The sequence below is a fragment of the Marmota monax genome, unplaced genomic scaffold (assembly GCF_021218885.2).
Source record: "Marmota monax isolate L192 unplaced genomic scaffold, Marmota_monax_Labrador192_F-V1.1 WCK01_AAM20220418_F8-fsc00125, whole genome shotgun sequence".
Lineage (NCBI taxonomy): Eukaryota > Metazoa > Chordata > Mammalia > Rodentia > Sciuridae > Marmota > Marmota monax.
The window spans coordinates 4,659,235-4,674,298 of record NW_026695235.1 but is presented as its reverse complement, the minus strand read 5'-3'; the positions used below and the strand labels follow the sequence as shown (position 1 = coordinate 4,674,298).

At 41.9% G+C, this 15,064-nt stretch overlaps 1 protein-coding gene across 5 annotated transcripts in view; it reads left to right on the top strand.

Annotated features, from left to right (window-relative positions):
• The window catches only part of Runx1 (RUNX family transcription factor 1), a 228,483-nt gene extending 217,378 nt beyond the window's left edge, over positions 1 to 11,105 (top strand). For all 5 annotated transcript variants that reach the window (XM_046439090.2, XM_046439087.2, XM_046439089.2 and 2 more), the window contains 2 exons: positions 544 to 705; positions 6,462 to 11,105. In XM_046439090.2, the coding sequence (XP_046295046.1) occupies positions 544 to 705; positions 6,462 to 6,937 (638 nt within the window). In that variant the 3' untranslated portion in view covers positions 6,938 to 11,105. The remainder of the gene's footprint in view (positions 1 to 543; positions 706 to 6,461) is intronic.
• The last annotated feature ends 3,959 nt before the right edge of the window (positions 11,106 to 15,064 follow it).

Sequence of the window (15,064 nt, the reverse complement as noted above, 5' to 3'; positions counted from 1 at the left end):
GAAGATCATCCACCTACATGGAAAACACAAGCCCATGGAATATTTTTGTCAAAGGTACAAAAAGTTGCCAAACTCCACATCCCTTTTGCTTACTGAATACTGATAGACAGGTGATCACCTGAGTTTAATGTAAAATGTTTCCAATAATGGTAACTAATTATTGGTGAAGCTTCAAAGGGCCACCGAGTGGCCCATACCTGAAGTCAGCAGGTATTGTAGGTCCAGTACTCCAACAGTTTGAACAGAACACTCAAAAGCATAATCGACTCCCTTGTCATTATTAGTGTGATTAAATAAAACCTTTGGAAGGAAGAGTTGTCTGACAAAAATCAAATATATTTCAGTATCTGTACCTCAGCATCTTCTAAGGGAAAAAGCATATAATGGGCAGATTCTTGGAGTCAAGTAGGCATACTGAACACTGGTGAACAAACTGCATGAATTATAATATATTTAAACAAAGGTTGCTCGTTTCTTATAAAGTAATTTTATTTTTAAATCCCACCCCACACAACTCTAACCTGCCTCCCTGATTCCCTACAGATACAAGGCAGATCCAGCCGTCCCCACCATGGTCCTACGATCAGTCCTACCAATACCTGGGGTCGATCGCCTCTCCTTCTGTACACCCAGCAACGCCTATATCACCTGGACGTGCCAGTGGCATGACAAGCCTCTCTGCAGAACTTTCCAGTCGACTCTCAAGTAAGTCTTCTGAAAATATTTACAGCACAGCTGTGGTGGAAGGTTTGGGAGGCTAGAGGAGGTGGCATAAAGGGGGTTGGCAGACCATTATTAATTGACTAAAACATGACATAATGACAGAGTTGCCTATCTCTGCTCTAAATCCCTTGCCCATGCATAGATTCTTTCTTTTTTTTTTTTTTTGGACCAGGGATTGAACCACACCCTCAATTGATTGATTGAGACAAGGTTCTCACTAAGTTGTGTTGGGACTTGCTAAGTTGCTGAGGCTGGCTTTGAACTTGCCATCCTCCTGCCTCAGCCTCCTGAGCTGCTGGGATTACAGATGGGTGCCACCATACCTGACAAGTATGCAGTGATTTTTCTTGATACTGAAAGACAGGGACTATGAATATGGAGACAGAAGTGGCTTGGAGAATTTGATTCCTTGGGCACTGGGGGTTGTTCATGTTTGTCGGGAAAGAATGGTAGCTAAAGGGTTAACCTGTAAAGCTAAAGTGGCCATCTTTCAGAACTCATTATTCCAACTGGACTGTGGGCTGATGGAACTGGTCTATCTGGTGGTGGTGAGTTTTCATAGGTCCCATGAATGACACGATGGGGCACATGCAGGATAGGAAGCAAATGTACCCCAAATGAGGTATTCTCGAGTAAGAGCTATTCAGACCAAGGTTAGAGGGGCACAGTGAAAAGCTCAGGTGTCATGGTTAGCATAACTGTTGTTAATATGAGCTCATTAAATATTAGTCATTTAACTTACAAGCCCTTTAGGCTTGGCACTCACCTTTGCTTGTGGGCAGGGAAATCAGAGTTACAGAGAAAAATTCCTTTGTTGAAAGCAAAAGAAGAAACTTACTATTTGGGGCTTTGAAATTGGAGCTGGACCAAACTGTGGAAATATTTCAGAGAACTTAAGCATTATGAGGCCTGCAAACACACTTGCATGTGTGTTGGAACCAGGGGAGGGTGATGGGTTTTGCTTTTTAGCTCTTGGGATCAGATTATAGCAGATTACAGGGTCAGGCAAAGGAGTCACGTCTGCCATTTTGAATGTTGGGAACTTCTGTTTTCCAAACAAGTGTGATTACTTGAAATCTCACCAGATGCCTTAACTGCTTCTTAGTGCTTCATATAAATGTCTCCTCAGAGCTACTCAATAACAGCACTATTGACATTTGGGTCAAATAATTCTTTGTTGGGGCAGGGGAGGGGTGCTGGGTGCTATGTGCTGTAGAATATTTAGCAGCACCCTTGGATTCTAGGTGCCAGTGGCACCTAGAATGAAATGTTAGGGAACCTCCCCTAAGTGTGACACTCAAAAATGTCTCCAAACATTGCCAAATGTCCACAGGGCAGCAAAACTGCCCCCATCTGAGAACCACTGCCTTCAGATGTTCCTTGATGCTACAGTAAAGCAGGAAAGCCAACCTAGGTATTGTTTTCACATTCTTTTGGGCCATTAATGCCAATATTTTCACTGCTGGTCTAAGGAGTTGAGTGCCGTCTGTTCAGCTTTTTTCTAAAAACCTATCTCTTGGGAACAGAACTTGATTCCAAAGGCCCCTGTCAGCTTTTACTGGTTCTTCTCAACAGAACTGCTGTGCCCACTGATTATAGTCTACATCTGAAACAATCACTGCTTCCCTTAGAAATATCCTTGCTGCTGGTCTGTCCCTTCTGACTTGATTACCACCCAAGATCTGTACCTATAGTCCAAGAATCCTCAAGGTCAGCTCCTCCAGCTGCCCAGTGTTCAGAAGTAAGGGTGGCTTTTTAAAAAAGAATATATACCATGTGTATTCCCAAATCTATAATCATACTATGCTTCTAAATAACATGGATTCCATCACCCGAGGAGTAAGGACAGATGCTTTGTGGCATGGGATTAGGACATGGATAAAAACCACATCCCATTCTAGCACTCTGTAATGATGCTCTGCCGTCCTGGAGGGAGGACTGGAGAATTCCAGGCAAGCCTTCACCAGTGGCAGAGAACAGCCTGGGAGACACTCTTCAACTTGGCAGAACTCCCTCTGAGAAATCAAGCCTGGAGCACAGACTAAAAAGTGTTGTCATAAACCTGGGGGCAGGAGGGGGCTGGGGTACATAAAAGAAAGTGGCTGCCCAGACCGACAGCTTTGAGAACTTGACACTGCTCTGTGGCTGCTTTACCTTTTAATCTCACCTGACAGCTCTGTGTGTTGCCCCTCTCCCAGCCCCCAGCCCCACCTGGGCTTCCTTCTGCACTGGGGACATGGACACTGTCTGTCTCTCTCCCTGTCCTTTGCAGACAGACTCCACACCTTGTCTGAAAAGAGTTGTCATCTGGAGGTTTACTTTTCTTTTCTTCTTTTAAAAAAAAAAAAAAAATTAATGTTTAGCTGCCAACCTGGGCGACAGACAGCATGCATTAATCTGAGTCATGCAAAAGATCCTTTTAAGGCAGCCATTATCTGCTCAGGTTGTTTAATCCTTTGGGGGCAGTGGGAGGGGCCCTGGAGTGGGGCTGCTTTCATCCGTGTCAAGCTGCAGAGTAGAGACTTGATCTGTCATGGCAAATATTTAGCCCGATGGATGGGGAAACATTTCCAACTAAAATACCTGAATCTCCTAATTCCAGATTTCCTATTCTTAAAAAGCTCCCTATGACCATCTCTGCCCATACTGCTACTGAATAAGGGGGCACCAGGCCTGCCAAAAGGACAGATAAGCTATGACCCAGTAGGTGACTTGTTCATGACTGATGGGTCGTAATAAGGGCTGTTAGAACAGACACAAAAATGAAAACAAGCATTTGAACAGAACACTTGAACTTGAACATATCTAGAGAACTTAAGTTGTTTTATTATCAAAATGTGTGTAAAAATGATAATTTGACCAAATGGATGGTCTTTTGGGGAATGACATTGCTACTGTATAGATAGAAGAATCATCGCAGGCAGTGTTTCAGGATCTTTCAGATATTCTGCCCACAGTGAAAGAATTATTTTTCCCCAACAGCTGAGACTGTAACATCATTCCAGTACTTACAGCCATGACAAATCAGGGACTCACTCAGGATTCCAGTAACTTGGTACCATCACCACATTACCATGTAGTAGTTGGAACAGACTGGCAGAGCATATCCAGACACTGCTATGAAACAGGGTGACCTTTCATTCATTTTTCCAGTAGATTCACCTTTTTGTCTCAGGGCAGATGAAGCAAGAGGAATAATGGGCAGAGTCATTTATTTGTGTCCAGAGCATTGCATCAGATGACAACAAATTGATTGTATTTGCCTAATGCTTTTCCTCCTACCTCGGCTTCTCCCTAGACTATATAAATCTAACTGGAAAAATGGAGTCAAGCTTCCTGTTAACTCTCAAATGTGTCACAGCTCTCTGTGTAAGCAAAAACAAGTGACACAGGGCTTGCTCACAGATGGCCCCGCAAGCAGGCAGGGATGAACCCTGTGGAATGAGGTGTGGCCTGGCTTGAGAATGAGCTAGAGAGTGGCCAAGGAAGGGCAGCCCCAGAACTACTGTCAGTTTACAACGTTTTCCCTGCCCACATGTCTGACTCGCTTTGAAAAGATTAACAGGAGTGTTTGTTTGAAAGTCAGACTCCTGGTTTCCTCATTAGTGGAGGGATTTGCTGTAGACTTTGGCTGTTCCTATAAACTTTAATTACCTTTCTGATGAGGAGTAGATCCCCTCATCACATTCACCCTAAATGTACACAGGAGTTCGTTTTTTAAAAATGTGTTAGTGCAATAAAAGATTATTGGGGGACTGGGTCAGAATGGGAGGAGAGAGAAAGGGAGAGAGAGAACACTAGCTCTCCCTGCTGGAATAATAGACTTGAAATATGAGGAAGTTGATCAACAGCCGATGCCTTCCAAAAACAGATTAATCCGCTCCGGTAGCTTTCCTTTCAGAGCAAGCTTTTGGCTCCATCAAGGATCTCTATCAGTCTGAACTCAAAAGGACACAGGCTGCATGCCATCTGAGCTTAGAGTTATTTTATATGTTGATTTGATAACTTAAAATTGTGAACATTTAATTCTTGCTTCTGCTCTTTTCTTGCTGTCTTTGGATTTGCTGATGTAATGACTATAGTCCTGGTCTGCTCATTTAATGAATAATTCTGAGGAATAAAAACTACCCCAGGGTGCCATCCTGTATGTGCAAAGGTTCTCAGACAGGGTTGACTGGGACCCTCACCCCAGCTCTCAGATAACTTTTGCAATGGGTTGTCAAAATGGAGAGGGGGGCACTCCTGGCATCTAGCAGGAAAAGGCCACAGATGCTGCCAAACATCCTATAGTGCACAAGACGCTCCCCAACCCCCCCTACCAATAGTCTGACTGAAAAAATTAATAGTGCTACTTCTGATAAACTCTGATCTGCAGGACATAGGAAACTCTTCCTAGTACTCATAACCTCTTGAAATTCCCAATGGCAACCTATGGGTTAGAAAAATGCAGAGGGATACAGTGAACAACCACAGCCCAAGAATTTGTGAGACAGAAAATTCACAATCTTATGAAATGAATTTTATAAACAAAGATTTGCCATTCCTTGTAAAATTTCAACATGTGCAAAAATAGAATAGATAAATCAAGGTTCTACATTCAGTGATTTGGTTCAACAAGCTACTGGAGCACATATTAGAGAATATCAAGTGAAATCAAGGCTGTACTGTTTCTACAAATTTGGAACCAGTCTGAAGACAGAGGTCGCCAGAGAGAAGTGCTAATGGTATTTACCAACATTCTCTTTAGTCATTACTATGGCATGCATTATGTGGATAATGAGAAATTTTAGCAATTTCAGAACAGGCTTTCAAAAATGGCAGAGTTTTCTATGATTCAACCTAAGTATTATGTATAATGTAGCAGTATATATTAATACTGTTATATTCAATTACTAGTAATATATCAAGTGTATCTGTTACATTATATATAGTGTTATATCATTGTATATTGTTATATTAATGTTGATACATTAACATTCATATTATCAACATATTAATTGGCATTAATATCGATTAACATATATAGAGAGTAGATTTTTTTTTTTTTTTTTTAGTAAAGAACCAGAGAATAAATATTTAAGGATTTATGGGGCCTACAGTTGCTGTCACAATCACTCAACTTTGCTCAAAAGTGGTAGCTCAAAAGCAGCCATAGGCAATATATATGAGAGAGTGAGGCTATGTTCTACTTTATGAGTGGACAATGGATTTTTAATTCCTTATAATTTTCACATCAGAAAATACTATTCTTCTTTGGACTTTTTATTCCCTACCATTAAAAAGAATAATAAGAAGAAGAATTCATAATTCCCAGAATGTTTAAAAAAAAAAAAATCTTAAGCTTTGGCCCCGTCACATTTGGCTGACAGGCTGCAGTTTGCCCCCTTAGGATCAAATCACTCTTTTATCTAAATGGTACATATTACACTGTAGCACATCTATGTGTCTATGTAATACAAATATTTATTTTACAATATCATCCCTATAACATATGCCATATTACCTAGTGGCCTATATTACTGTCTGTCTCACTATTAGTTTTCATACCCACCTCCCTGGGTGATTAGCATTCTGGACAAAACCCGCACCTTCCTGGACCGCAGCATTCTGGGTAGTCCCCTCACTTCCTGGGACAAGGCATTCTGGGTGGTCGCCCATTTCCTGGGCAGGAGCAGTCTGGCGGAAGGGGCGTGGCCTCAACACCACACTCATGGCATTTTTCTCCTCCGCCCCTGCAGCGGCGCCCGACTTGACGGCTTTCGGTGACCCGCGCCAGTTCCCCGCGCTTCCCTCCATCTCTGACCCTCGCATGCACTACCCAGGCGCCTTCACCTACTCCCCGACGCCTGTCACGTCGGGCATCGGCATCGGCATGTCGGCCATGGGCTCGGCCACCCGCTACCACACGTACCTGCCGCCGCCCTACCCCGGCTCGTCGCAGGCGCAAGGCGGCCCGTTCCAGGCCAGCTCGCCGTCCTACCACCTGTACTACGGCACCTCGGCCGGCTCCTACCAGTTCTCCATGGTGGGCGGCGAGCGCTCGCCACCGCGCATCCTGCCGCCCTGCACCAACGCCTCCACGGGCTCCGCGCTGCTCAACCCCAGCCTCCCGAACCAGAGCGACGTGGTGGAGGCCGAGGGCAGCCACAGCAACTCGCCCACCAACATGGCCCCGGCCGCGCGCCTGGAGGAGGCAGTGTGGCGGCCCTACTGAGGGTGACGGGCCTGCGCAGCCTCCGAGCCAAGCGTCCGCTCGCTGCCACGTGGGCACGTGGCGAGGCAAACAGGAAGTTCCCGGAGGGAAACTGTGAATGCTTCTGATTTAGCAATGCTGTGAATAAAAGAAAGATTTTATACCCTTGACTTAACTTTTTAACCAAGTTGTTTATTCCAAAGAGTGTGGAATCTTGGTTCCCGGGGGGGGGCAGGGAGGACGCAATTCACCCTGTTTGGCCTCTCAATTCTTATTTCTAATTTTTCTTTTCCGCACCTTATAAATTGCAAAATGCAAATTTGCATTTGGGTGGTTTTTATTTTTACAAACATATATATAAATTTGAGCTTGCTTCTTTCTTTGACAATTGAAAGAAATATGATTCCCTTTTCTGTAAGTTTTATTTAACTTTTCTTTTGGACTTTTGGGTAGATTTTGTTTGTTTTGAGAGACAGCTACAGCTTTGGGTCATTTTTTAACTACTGTATTCCCACAAGGAATCCCTAGATATTTATGTATCTTGATGTTCAGACATTGACTTATGTGTTGATACTTTTTTTTAAACTATTTAAGTGTACTTATATTAAGAAGAAAGATATCAAGTACTACATTTTTTTTATAGTAGCCAAAGTTAAATGTATTACATTGAAGAAGGCTGGAAAAAAAGGATGGGTAATGTGATTGCTTGGTTATCTAGAAATATTGTTTACATTAAACTCCCTTTCATGTTAATCAAACAAGTTGGTAGCTAATGCAGCAATGTTTTAAATAGGATTTTAGACACTGAGGGTCACTCCAAGGATCAGAAGTATGGGATTTTTCTTCTAGGCTCAATACAGGGTCTCATATCTGGCTCCCTCTTCAAACAGGTTAAATCTGGCCCCATAGGTGCTAATGATTCCACCTATGAAGAGGATTTTTTTTCTGCCTAGGGGTATACTCACTCCATGGCCTTCTGAGAATTTCAGTCATGTTTTGTAACAACACATCCAAACTAAGCTGTGTGAAGGAGCAGTATTACTTTGGAAACACATAAATGATTGAATTTATCATTTCCTTAACTGCTCAATTCTGGGATAACAAGAAAATATTTCTCTTTAATATAGTACCCATTCATTGAAGCAGAATAGGACTATGGCTATCCCCCAAAGATGGGAGCAGAAGAGATAGGACTGGGTTCTTTTAGGACCACAGGTCTCCAGCTAAATTTTCAGAGGGTGGGCCCAAAACCAGGCCTGAAGAAGTCAATTTTCCTCTGCCTGCCTCAGTGGAATCATGTGGGAGAGCCTCATACCACCTGTGCAGGACCCCCATCTCTGGTTGCTCACTCACCAAGTTTTGTGTTGCTTCCACCAGGCTGAGACCCTGCCCTATGGGGTGTGTGCACTTCTATCTGTGCACCAGCATGACAGGAAAGTTCATGTCACTGCTGCCCATGGCTACAATTCAAATGTATACAATGTCACTGTAAATTTTATAGCACTATTTTTATTGGAGGACTTGGTCAGAATGCAGTTGTTGTACAACTCATAAATACGAACTGCTGTTTTGACATGTGTGCTCAAAATGATCTGGTGTTATTTAATGTACCTCTTAATTAGTTGAAACAATTTCAGGTCAACTCTGAAGAGTGTTTGAAAGCAGGACTTCAGAACAGTGTTTGATTTTTATTTTATAAATTTAAGCATTCAAATTAGATCTTTGGCTGCAGGCAGCAAAACAGCTGGACTTATTTAAAACAACTTGTTGAGTTATATATATATATTGATTATTTGTTTTACACAGATGCAGTAGCACTTTGGTAAGAGTTAAAGAGTAAAGCAGCTTGTGATGTCAGGTTGTTCTTATCTAGAAGAGCTATAGCAGGTCTTGGAGAAACTCAGAAATATTCATTTTCATTTTAGATAATACTCCCGCCACAATTAAGTTTCAGTAAATTATTCCATATCACACCTTTTTTGCAGCTTAATTATCACCAATGTTAGAAAAATTAAAAACTAATTTCTGAAAAGGACCATTAGCCTATTTCCCCCAAGTAGAATTTAAATGTTCTTTTTAGCCCATGTTTCCATACATGACCTAAGAAAATGTTGGGGAAAGATGAAGGAAAAAAATTATATTTTTCACTTTAATTCTGATACCTGAAGATATTCCAACTCAAAACCAGCCTGTTACCCTAAGAGGGGAACCAGATAATCTCTCATGGAACCTTTACTCTCAAAGCCATGTATGGAGAGGATTTATCACTTTGTTGTAGACTCATTTATTTGGCCATTCAGAGCTTCACAGACCCTTACCAGCATATATAGTATTTAATCATTTCAGGAAAAAAAACAAAAACACCACATTAGTTCTTTTGGAGATAGGTCTCATCCAAACAAATTTTTGCCCCTGAGGAATTGCATTCATTACCTTCAGGTAAATTAAGATTAGCAAGACCCTTAAGCCAACCATGTAATTACTGTATGTATCTGGGAACATTGGTCCAGGAGAAGAAAGACTGAACACACTGTTTGTACTGCTTATTCATGTCCTTACATATGATTCCTATATGGACACAGACTTCAGTTCTTTCTGCTTTTCTTACTATCTGACATTGTATTTCTTTTCCTCTGCCCCTCAATGTGTCCCTTTTCCTCTCCCCTCCAAGCCCCACCTTCTTCCTCCTTCATCCTCCCATTCTCTGGGGAAGTAGCCCACACCCACCCCATACCAAATGTCCAGAACACAGGAGGTCCAGTTCTTCTCCCTTTGCATAAAGAACAGGGTGAGTCAGCCTTTCTCCTGCTCATGGGTTTCTTCCAACAGAACAGAGACATTGCCAACCATTTTGGATCTGCTTGCTGTCCAAATGCAGCAAGAGAAAACTTCCTCGGCAAATTACAATCAGGGAGTACAGAGCCTTTCTGCTGCCTAAGGTTTCTGGGCAGATAAACAGAAATTCTCTGATTAGAAAGGAAATGAATGGTTTCACTCAAATGTCCTGCAATTTAGGATTGCAGATTCCTGTTTCCTTGGGACATTCCGTCCTGGTTTTGACGGTTTTTTGTTTTGTTTTTGTTTGTTTTTTCTTCTTCTTCTTTTTTTTTTTTTTTAAGGGAATGACATGTTTGGGGTCTCTTATACATGAAAAAAGATTGGTTTGACAATAATCTCAGACAGAAACTCTTTTTTAAACATCTGAACAAAATACCTTTTGGTTTACCCTAGAGTATACATTTGTTTGAGGTTTTTTGTTGGTTGGTTGGTTGGTTTGTTGGGAATTTCTTCCCTCCCTTAAGCCAGGTCAGTATTGATGATGCTGATCATTTGGCTTGTTTTTTCTTTCCCCCTTCCAGAAGGGTTCAACAAAGTTAATTGTATTTATGTATGTAAATAGATTTTAAGCTTCTTTATAAAATATTGTTAATGCCTGTAATAACTTTTTTCAATTTTTTTTGTGTGTTTCTAAGGACTTTTTCTTATGTTTGCTAAATACTAGGAAAAATGCTTCTTTCTATTTTGTTTATTTTAGACTTAAAAACAAGCTACTTCTTATTCACTTTTGTAAACAGCTAATAGCATGGTTCCGATTTTTTTTTTAAGTTCACTTTTTGTTCTAGGGGAAATGAATGTGCAAAAACAAAAAGAACTGTTGGTTATTTGTGTTATTCTGGATGTATAAAAATTAATGGAAAAATAAACTTCCAAATTGAAATGACAGTATAATACATCTATTGGAAAAACAATGGAGAATGTAGTTCTACTTCAGCCCCTACCTAGTGACTGTGCATCAATTAGGTCACAGGCACCCTGAAAACTGGTGCATGGGCTTCTTTCTCCCTAGTATTGACATTCTGAACACTTCCTGAAGGGGAACTGTCAAGCTCAGGTTTTCAACCAGATAAGATACAAGAGAATACCCCAGAAGCCCCTCTGCAAGCTGTTTCTAAGTAGCACGGGAGAGCAGGTACTCCATGTGCACAGTCCACTGTACAGTCAGGATGGGCAGCTGCCCCTCTTCTGGGAGGGCCTGTCATGCCCAGCCTGTGCAGGGCAGCTGGACTGCTGCTGCCAGGAGCCATTGGAGCCTTACTTTCTTTGTACCACAGTTTCCTCTGTAAATCCAATATTATAACTAGTGTGAATGGCAAATAAACAATTTGACAAGTACGCACACCTTATTAAATTGGTTTTGTCTTTCTCTGAGATGGATGCCTAGAATGTCAAGTGAAGCCCATTACAACTCACTATGAAAATATTTTCCACAAATGACCTCAAGCCCAAGTCTGAGCCCTCACCCTTCAGTCCTTCCAGCATGCCCTGGCTTCTGAGGCATGATGACCCAGAAAAGGCCTAGACACCTGGGCTTGATTCTTTGGGCATGAAGGAGCTCGAAAGTATGTTTTAATGCATTTTTAGAATAAAAGGTGTGTGTCCAACCTGAGACCAGTCACACACATCTGCCTTCATTTCTATAAATACACAAGTCAGGTCCGGGTAGTAGTTGGGATTTTTTTTTTTTTTTTTTTTTAAGAAATTCTTCCCTCACCACCACCCCTGCACAAAGTGTTGCAGTCTCAAGACTTGGTGTGACACAAATCACCTTCCTCCCAAGAACTTCTGCCTAGAGCTTCTGCTCTGTCACTGCCGTCTCATGGACTTGCAAGTGGTCTTAAATGGTCCACAAGGTGACCCCCAAAATTATCAGGAACCAAAGCAAGTGACCTAGGACTCCAAGGAGCAGAGGTAGGAAATGGGTGGGAGGATCAGATTCTATACAATGTAGCCCTGCACTGGGAGAAGAAAAGAGAAACTAGTCAGGGAATGTTGGTTTCCACTGTCAGTAGCAGTTTTTTAAACTGAACTTTAAGGTCAGAGAAATATTGTACCTTTTGAAGACTCAAAGTACTCCAGAGGAGAAATCTATGCCTGAAGAAGAAAATAACATTTGCACGGTGATGTTGACCTTGATCACCTGCCTGAGGTAGTGTCTGCCAGTCTTCTCTGCAAAGTTACGCTTAACAGCCTCCTTCATTCTGTCCTTTCTGAAAGTCACTGTGCATATGGTCCACTCTTAAGAAATGGGAAGTTAAGCTCATCTCCTTTCAGGAGGTAGGAGAACAATAGTACAGACCCTAGGTGGGACAGGCTTCTCCCTCTACTGAGAGCACGAGCCCTAGTCCCATCCCTCCAGCCTACAGAGTCCAAAAGTTCAAAAGTTCAAAATGCTGGTGGTTCTAGAAGTTCAATGTTGCCTTCATTGTGGGCCCACTAGGCTGGCTGTCTTTGTACAAAGCCAAGCTTTTCTTCACTTTACTTTATATATATATGAAGTATATATCACATTTATTTTTTCTTTCTGTTTAGGATAATTGGCTAAGCCTTGTCTTATGACTTCATAGAAGTCTCCACATCTTTGTTAAAAATGAGCCCACCCTGTGTCTGTGACTACAGATCCCAGATTCTTAAGGAAACTCAGAAGCCAATAAAGGCAACTCTGTCTCAAGTGCATAATTCCCTCTCCCCAGCCCTTGGGGTTTCTCACGGTAGCTTGCAGCCTTCCTGACTGGTAGCATAGAGTTCAGCTCTTCAGCAGGAGGGAGATGGTATGGAATGTGTTGGCTGCACCAGTGGGAGGAGTGTTAGTTGTGTGCCAAATTTTAATATTGGTAATTAAACTTTGGATGCCTCAAATTCTCCTTCTAGTTTCAATTCACTGATGCTGTTGTAAGGATTAATTAATGTTTTGCAAGTGTTTTGAAGATGAGAAGACTTACACGAATACAAAGTAAAATTATCTGTTCTTAAAAATAACTGCACACAGCCGTTTTTTTTCTCTCACCTCAGTGATTGTGAGGGGTTCTGCAGGCGTTAAAGTTGCAGGCATAAAGAGGACTGCCTTTCATAATTTTTAAGTTTACCCTTATATTCGTTCATTGATTGATTCATTTATTTTTTAATTTTTTAAATATTTTTATTAGTTATTGATGGATCTTTATTTATTTATTTATTTGTTTATATGTGATGCTGAGAATCGAACCCAGTGCCTCACACAAGCTAGGCAAGCACTCTACCACTGAGCCACAATCCTATCCCCTGATTCATTTGTTTACCCAACATTGCTGAGTTACTGGTACTAAGGATGCGCATAACCCATGAGCCAGGTGGGCAGAGAGGCCAACTTCACAGCCAGTGCTTTTAGGAGAGCCCCACTTGGTTTATTGTTATTCTGCAGCCATCTTGAAATCATTAATAATGTTTAAAGTAAGGAGTCCTGCATGCTCATTCTGCATAAGACCCACAAATTAGACCTCAGACAAACACACCATTAAAGTACAGCATGTAGAGTTGTAGCATTGCATGAAAAAATCCAAAAAGGTACTAATGAAACAGCCTGGAAACATCAAGGAAGACTTCGATGAATAATTGGCATTTATTTTCAAAAGACAGGACGGTCATGTCAAGAGGAAGAAATGCAGGCTCGGATGTTGTGGCGCACACCTGTAATCCCAGTGGCTCTCGGGAGGCTAAAGCAGGAAGGTTGCAAGTTCAAAGCCAGCCTCAACAACTTAGCACAGCCCTCAGCAACTTAGTGGGACTCTGCCTTAAAATAAAAAAAAAAAACAGGGCTGGGGATGTGGCTTAGTGGTAAAGTACCCCTGGGGTCAATCCCCAGTACCCTCACCAAGCAAAAAAGTGAAAATATGCAAATTAAGAAACACCAGATCCAAAAAGGTAAGAATAATTGTATCAGGAGGGTAATAAAGGGACCATTCTTAGAGCTATTTCTGTCTCCAACACTATGTGCACACACACATGCACTCAATGTACACATGTGAGCACATACCCACACACACCAGGGGGTCAGCTGCTTGGAGCACAAGGCTGGGAAGGCCAAGGTCATATGAGTCATTGAATGCATTGGATTAAAATGGCATTGAATAAAATTCTGGGCTCAGATCCCTGTAAAAGCCCACAGATTTTGCTCTAAGCCATGGCCCATCCTTGTCTCCCAGCCACAGGCTACTATCTCGTAACCACAACCCAAGACAGCACTGTGCCCTCAACAGTAGACACTCGAAAGTGTTCCCACATAAGGTCATCATGGGCCAAAAAGGAGAAAGTGGCAAAGTTACTGTAGTGGGTTATGTCGTGTGCCCACAAAAGTCATAATTTTGAAGTTCTAACACCTAGTACCTCAGAATGTGCTAAAATGGGAATAAGGTTGTTACAGATATAATTAGTTGAGATCATAATGGATTAGGGTAGATCCCTAATCCAATATGACTGATATTCTTATAAAAAAAAAAAAGAGGAATTTTTACTCAAAATCATGCACCCAGGGAGAATACCAATGTGCAGATGAAGGCAGAGATTTAGGTGAGGCTTCTATAAGCCAAAGATCCCAAAGATAGCAGCAACTGCCGGAAGCTCAGGTTTGCAGGGGTAGTCAACTGCTTCCTTTCGTGGCTCTCTTTCCTGCCTTTGCATTGTCCCCCTGCATAGAAGGGGTCCTCCATGAGCCACAGAGCTGATACAAGTATTCAAGTTTTGTGTTTGTCACCACGTTCATTTCCCAAGGACAAGTCCTATAGGAAGAGACATGATCTCAACACTCCCCCCTCGAGCGTCCAAGGTACGTTATCCACCTGGTGATTCATGGGAATTTAATCCTGTTTGGCTTGCCTTCCTCACCTATCACCTTTCTCTGAGTGAATGCAAATGAAATAACATGTTAACTAGCAAAGTATAATTCTTAGAATACATTTCCTAAGGCGGTGGGAGGGGGAACCCTATACAATGCATTGGAAAGAAAAAGGAGAATTGTTCCAGAATTGTTCATAATTTTTTCATCTAATACAAATGCAGTTGACCAGCCACTGAGGACTCCCTCTGAGTCTCCATTGTCAGTCTTCATAATGAAGTCTTACTGTCCTGTGCAAATCAGAAAGAGGAGGACTCCTACCAGACTGTAGCCCTACCACAGGTTCCCTAGGGTTCTGAGAGTGAATTATAAAAACTATCTTTGAGTCTCATTTTGCAAATCTGTAAAATAGGCTTGTTGTGAAGTTGGTATGCATGGAAGCACATTAGGTTCTTTGAACATTGCTTGCTACCTTATGAGCGCTCTGAAACTGAAAGCTG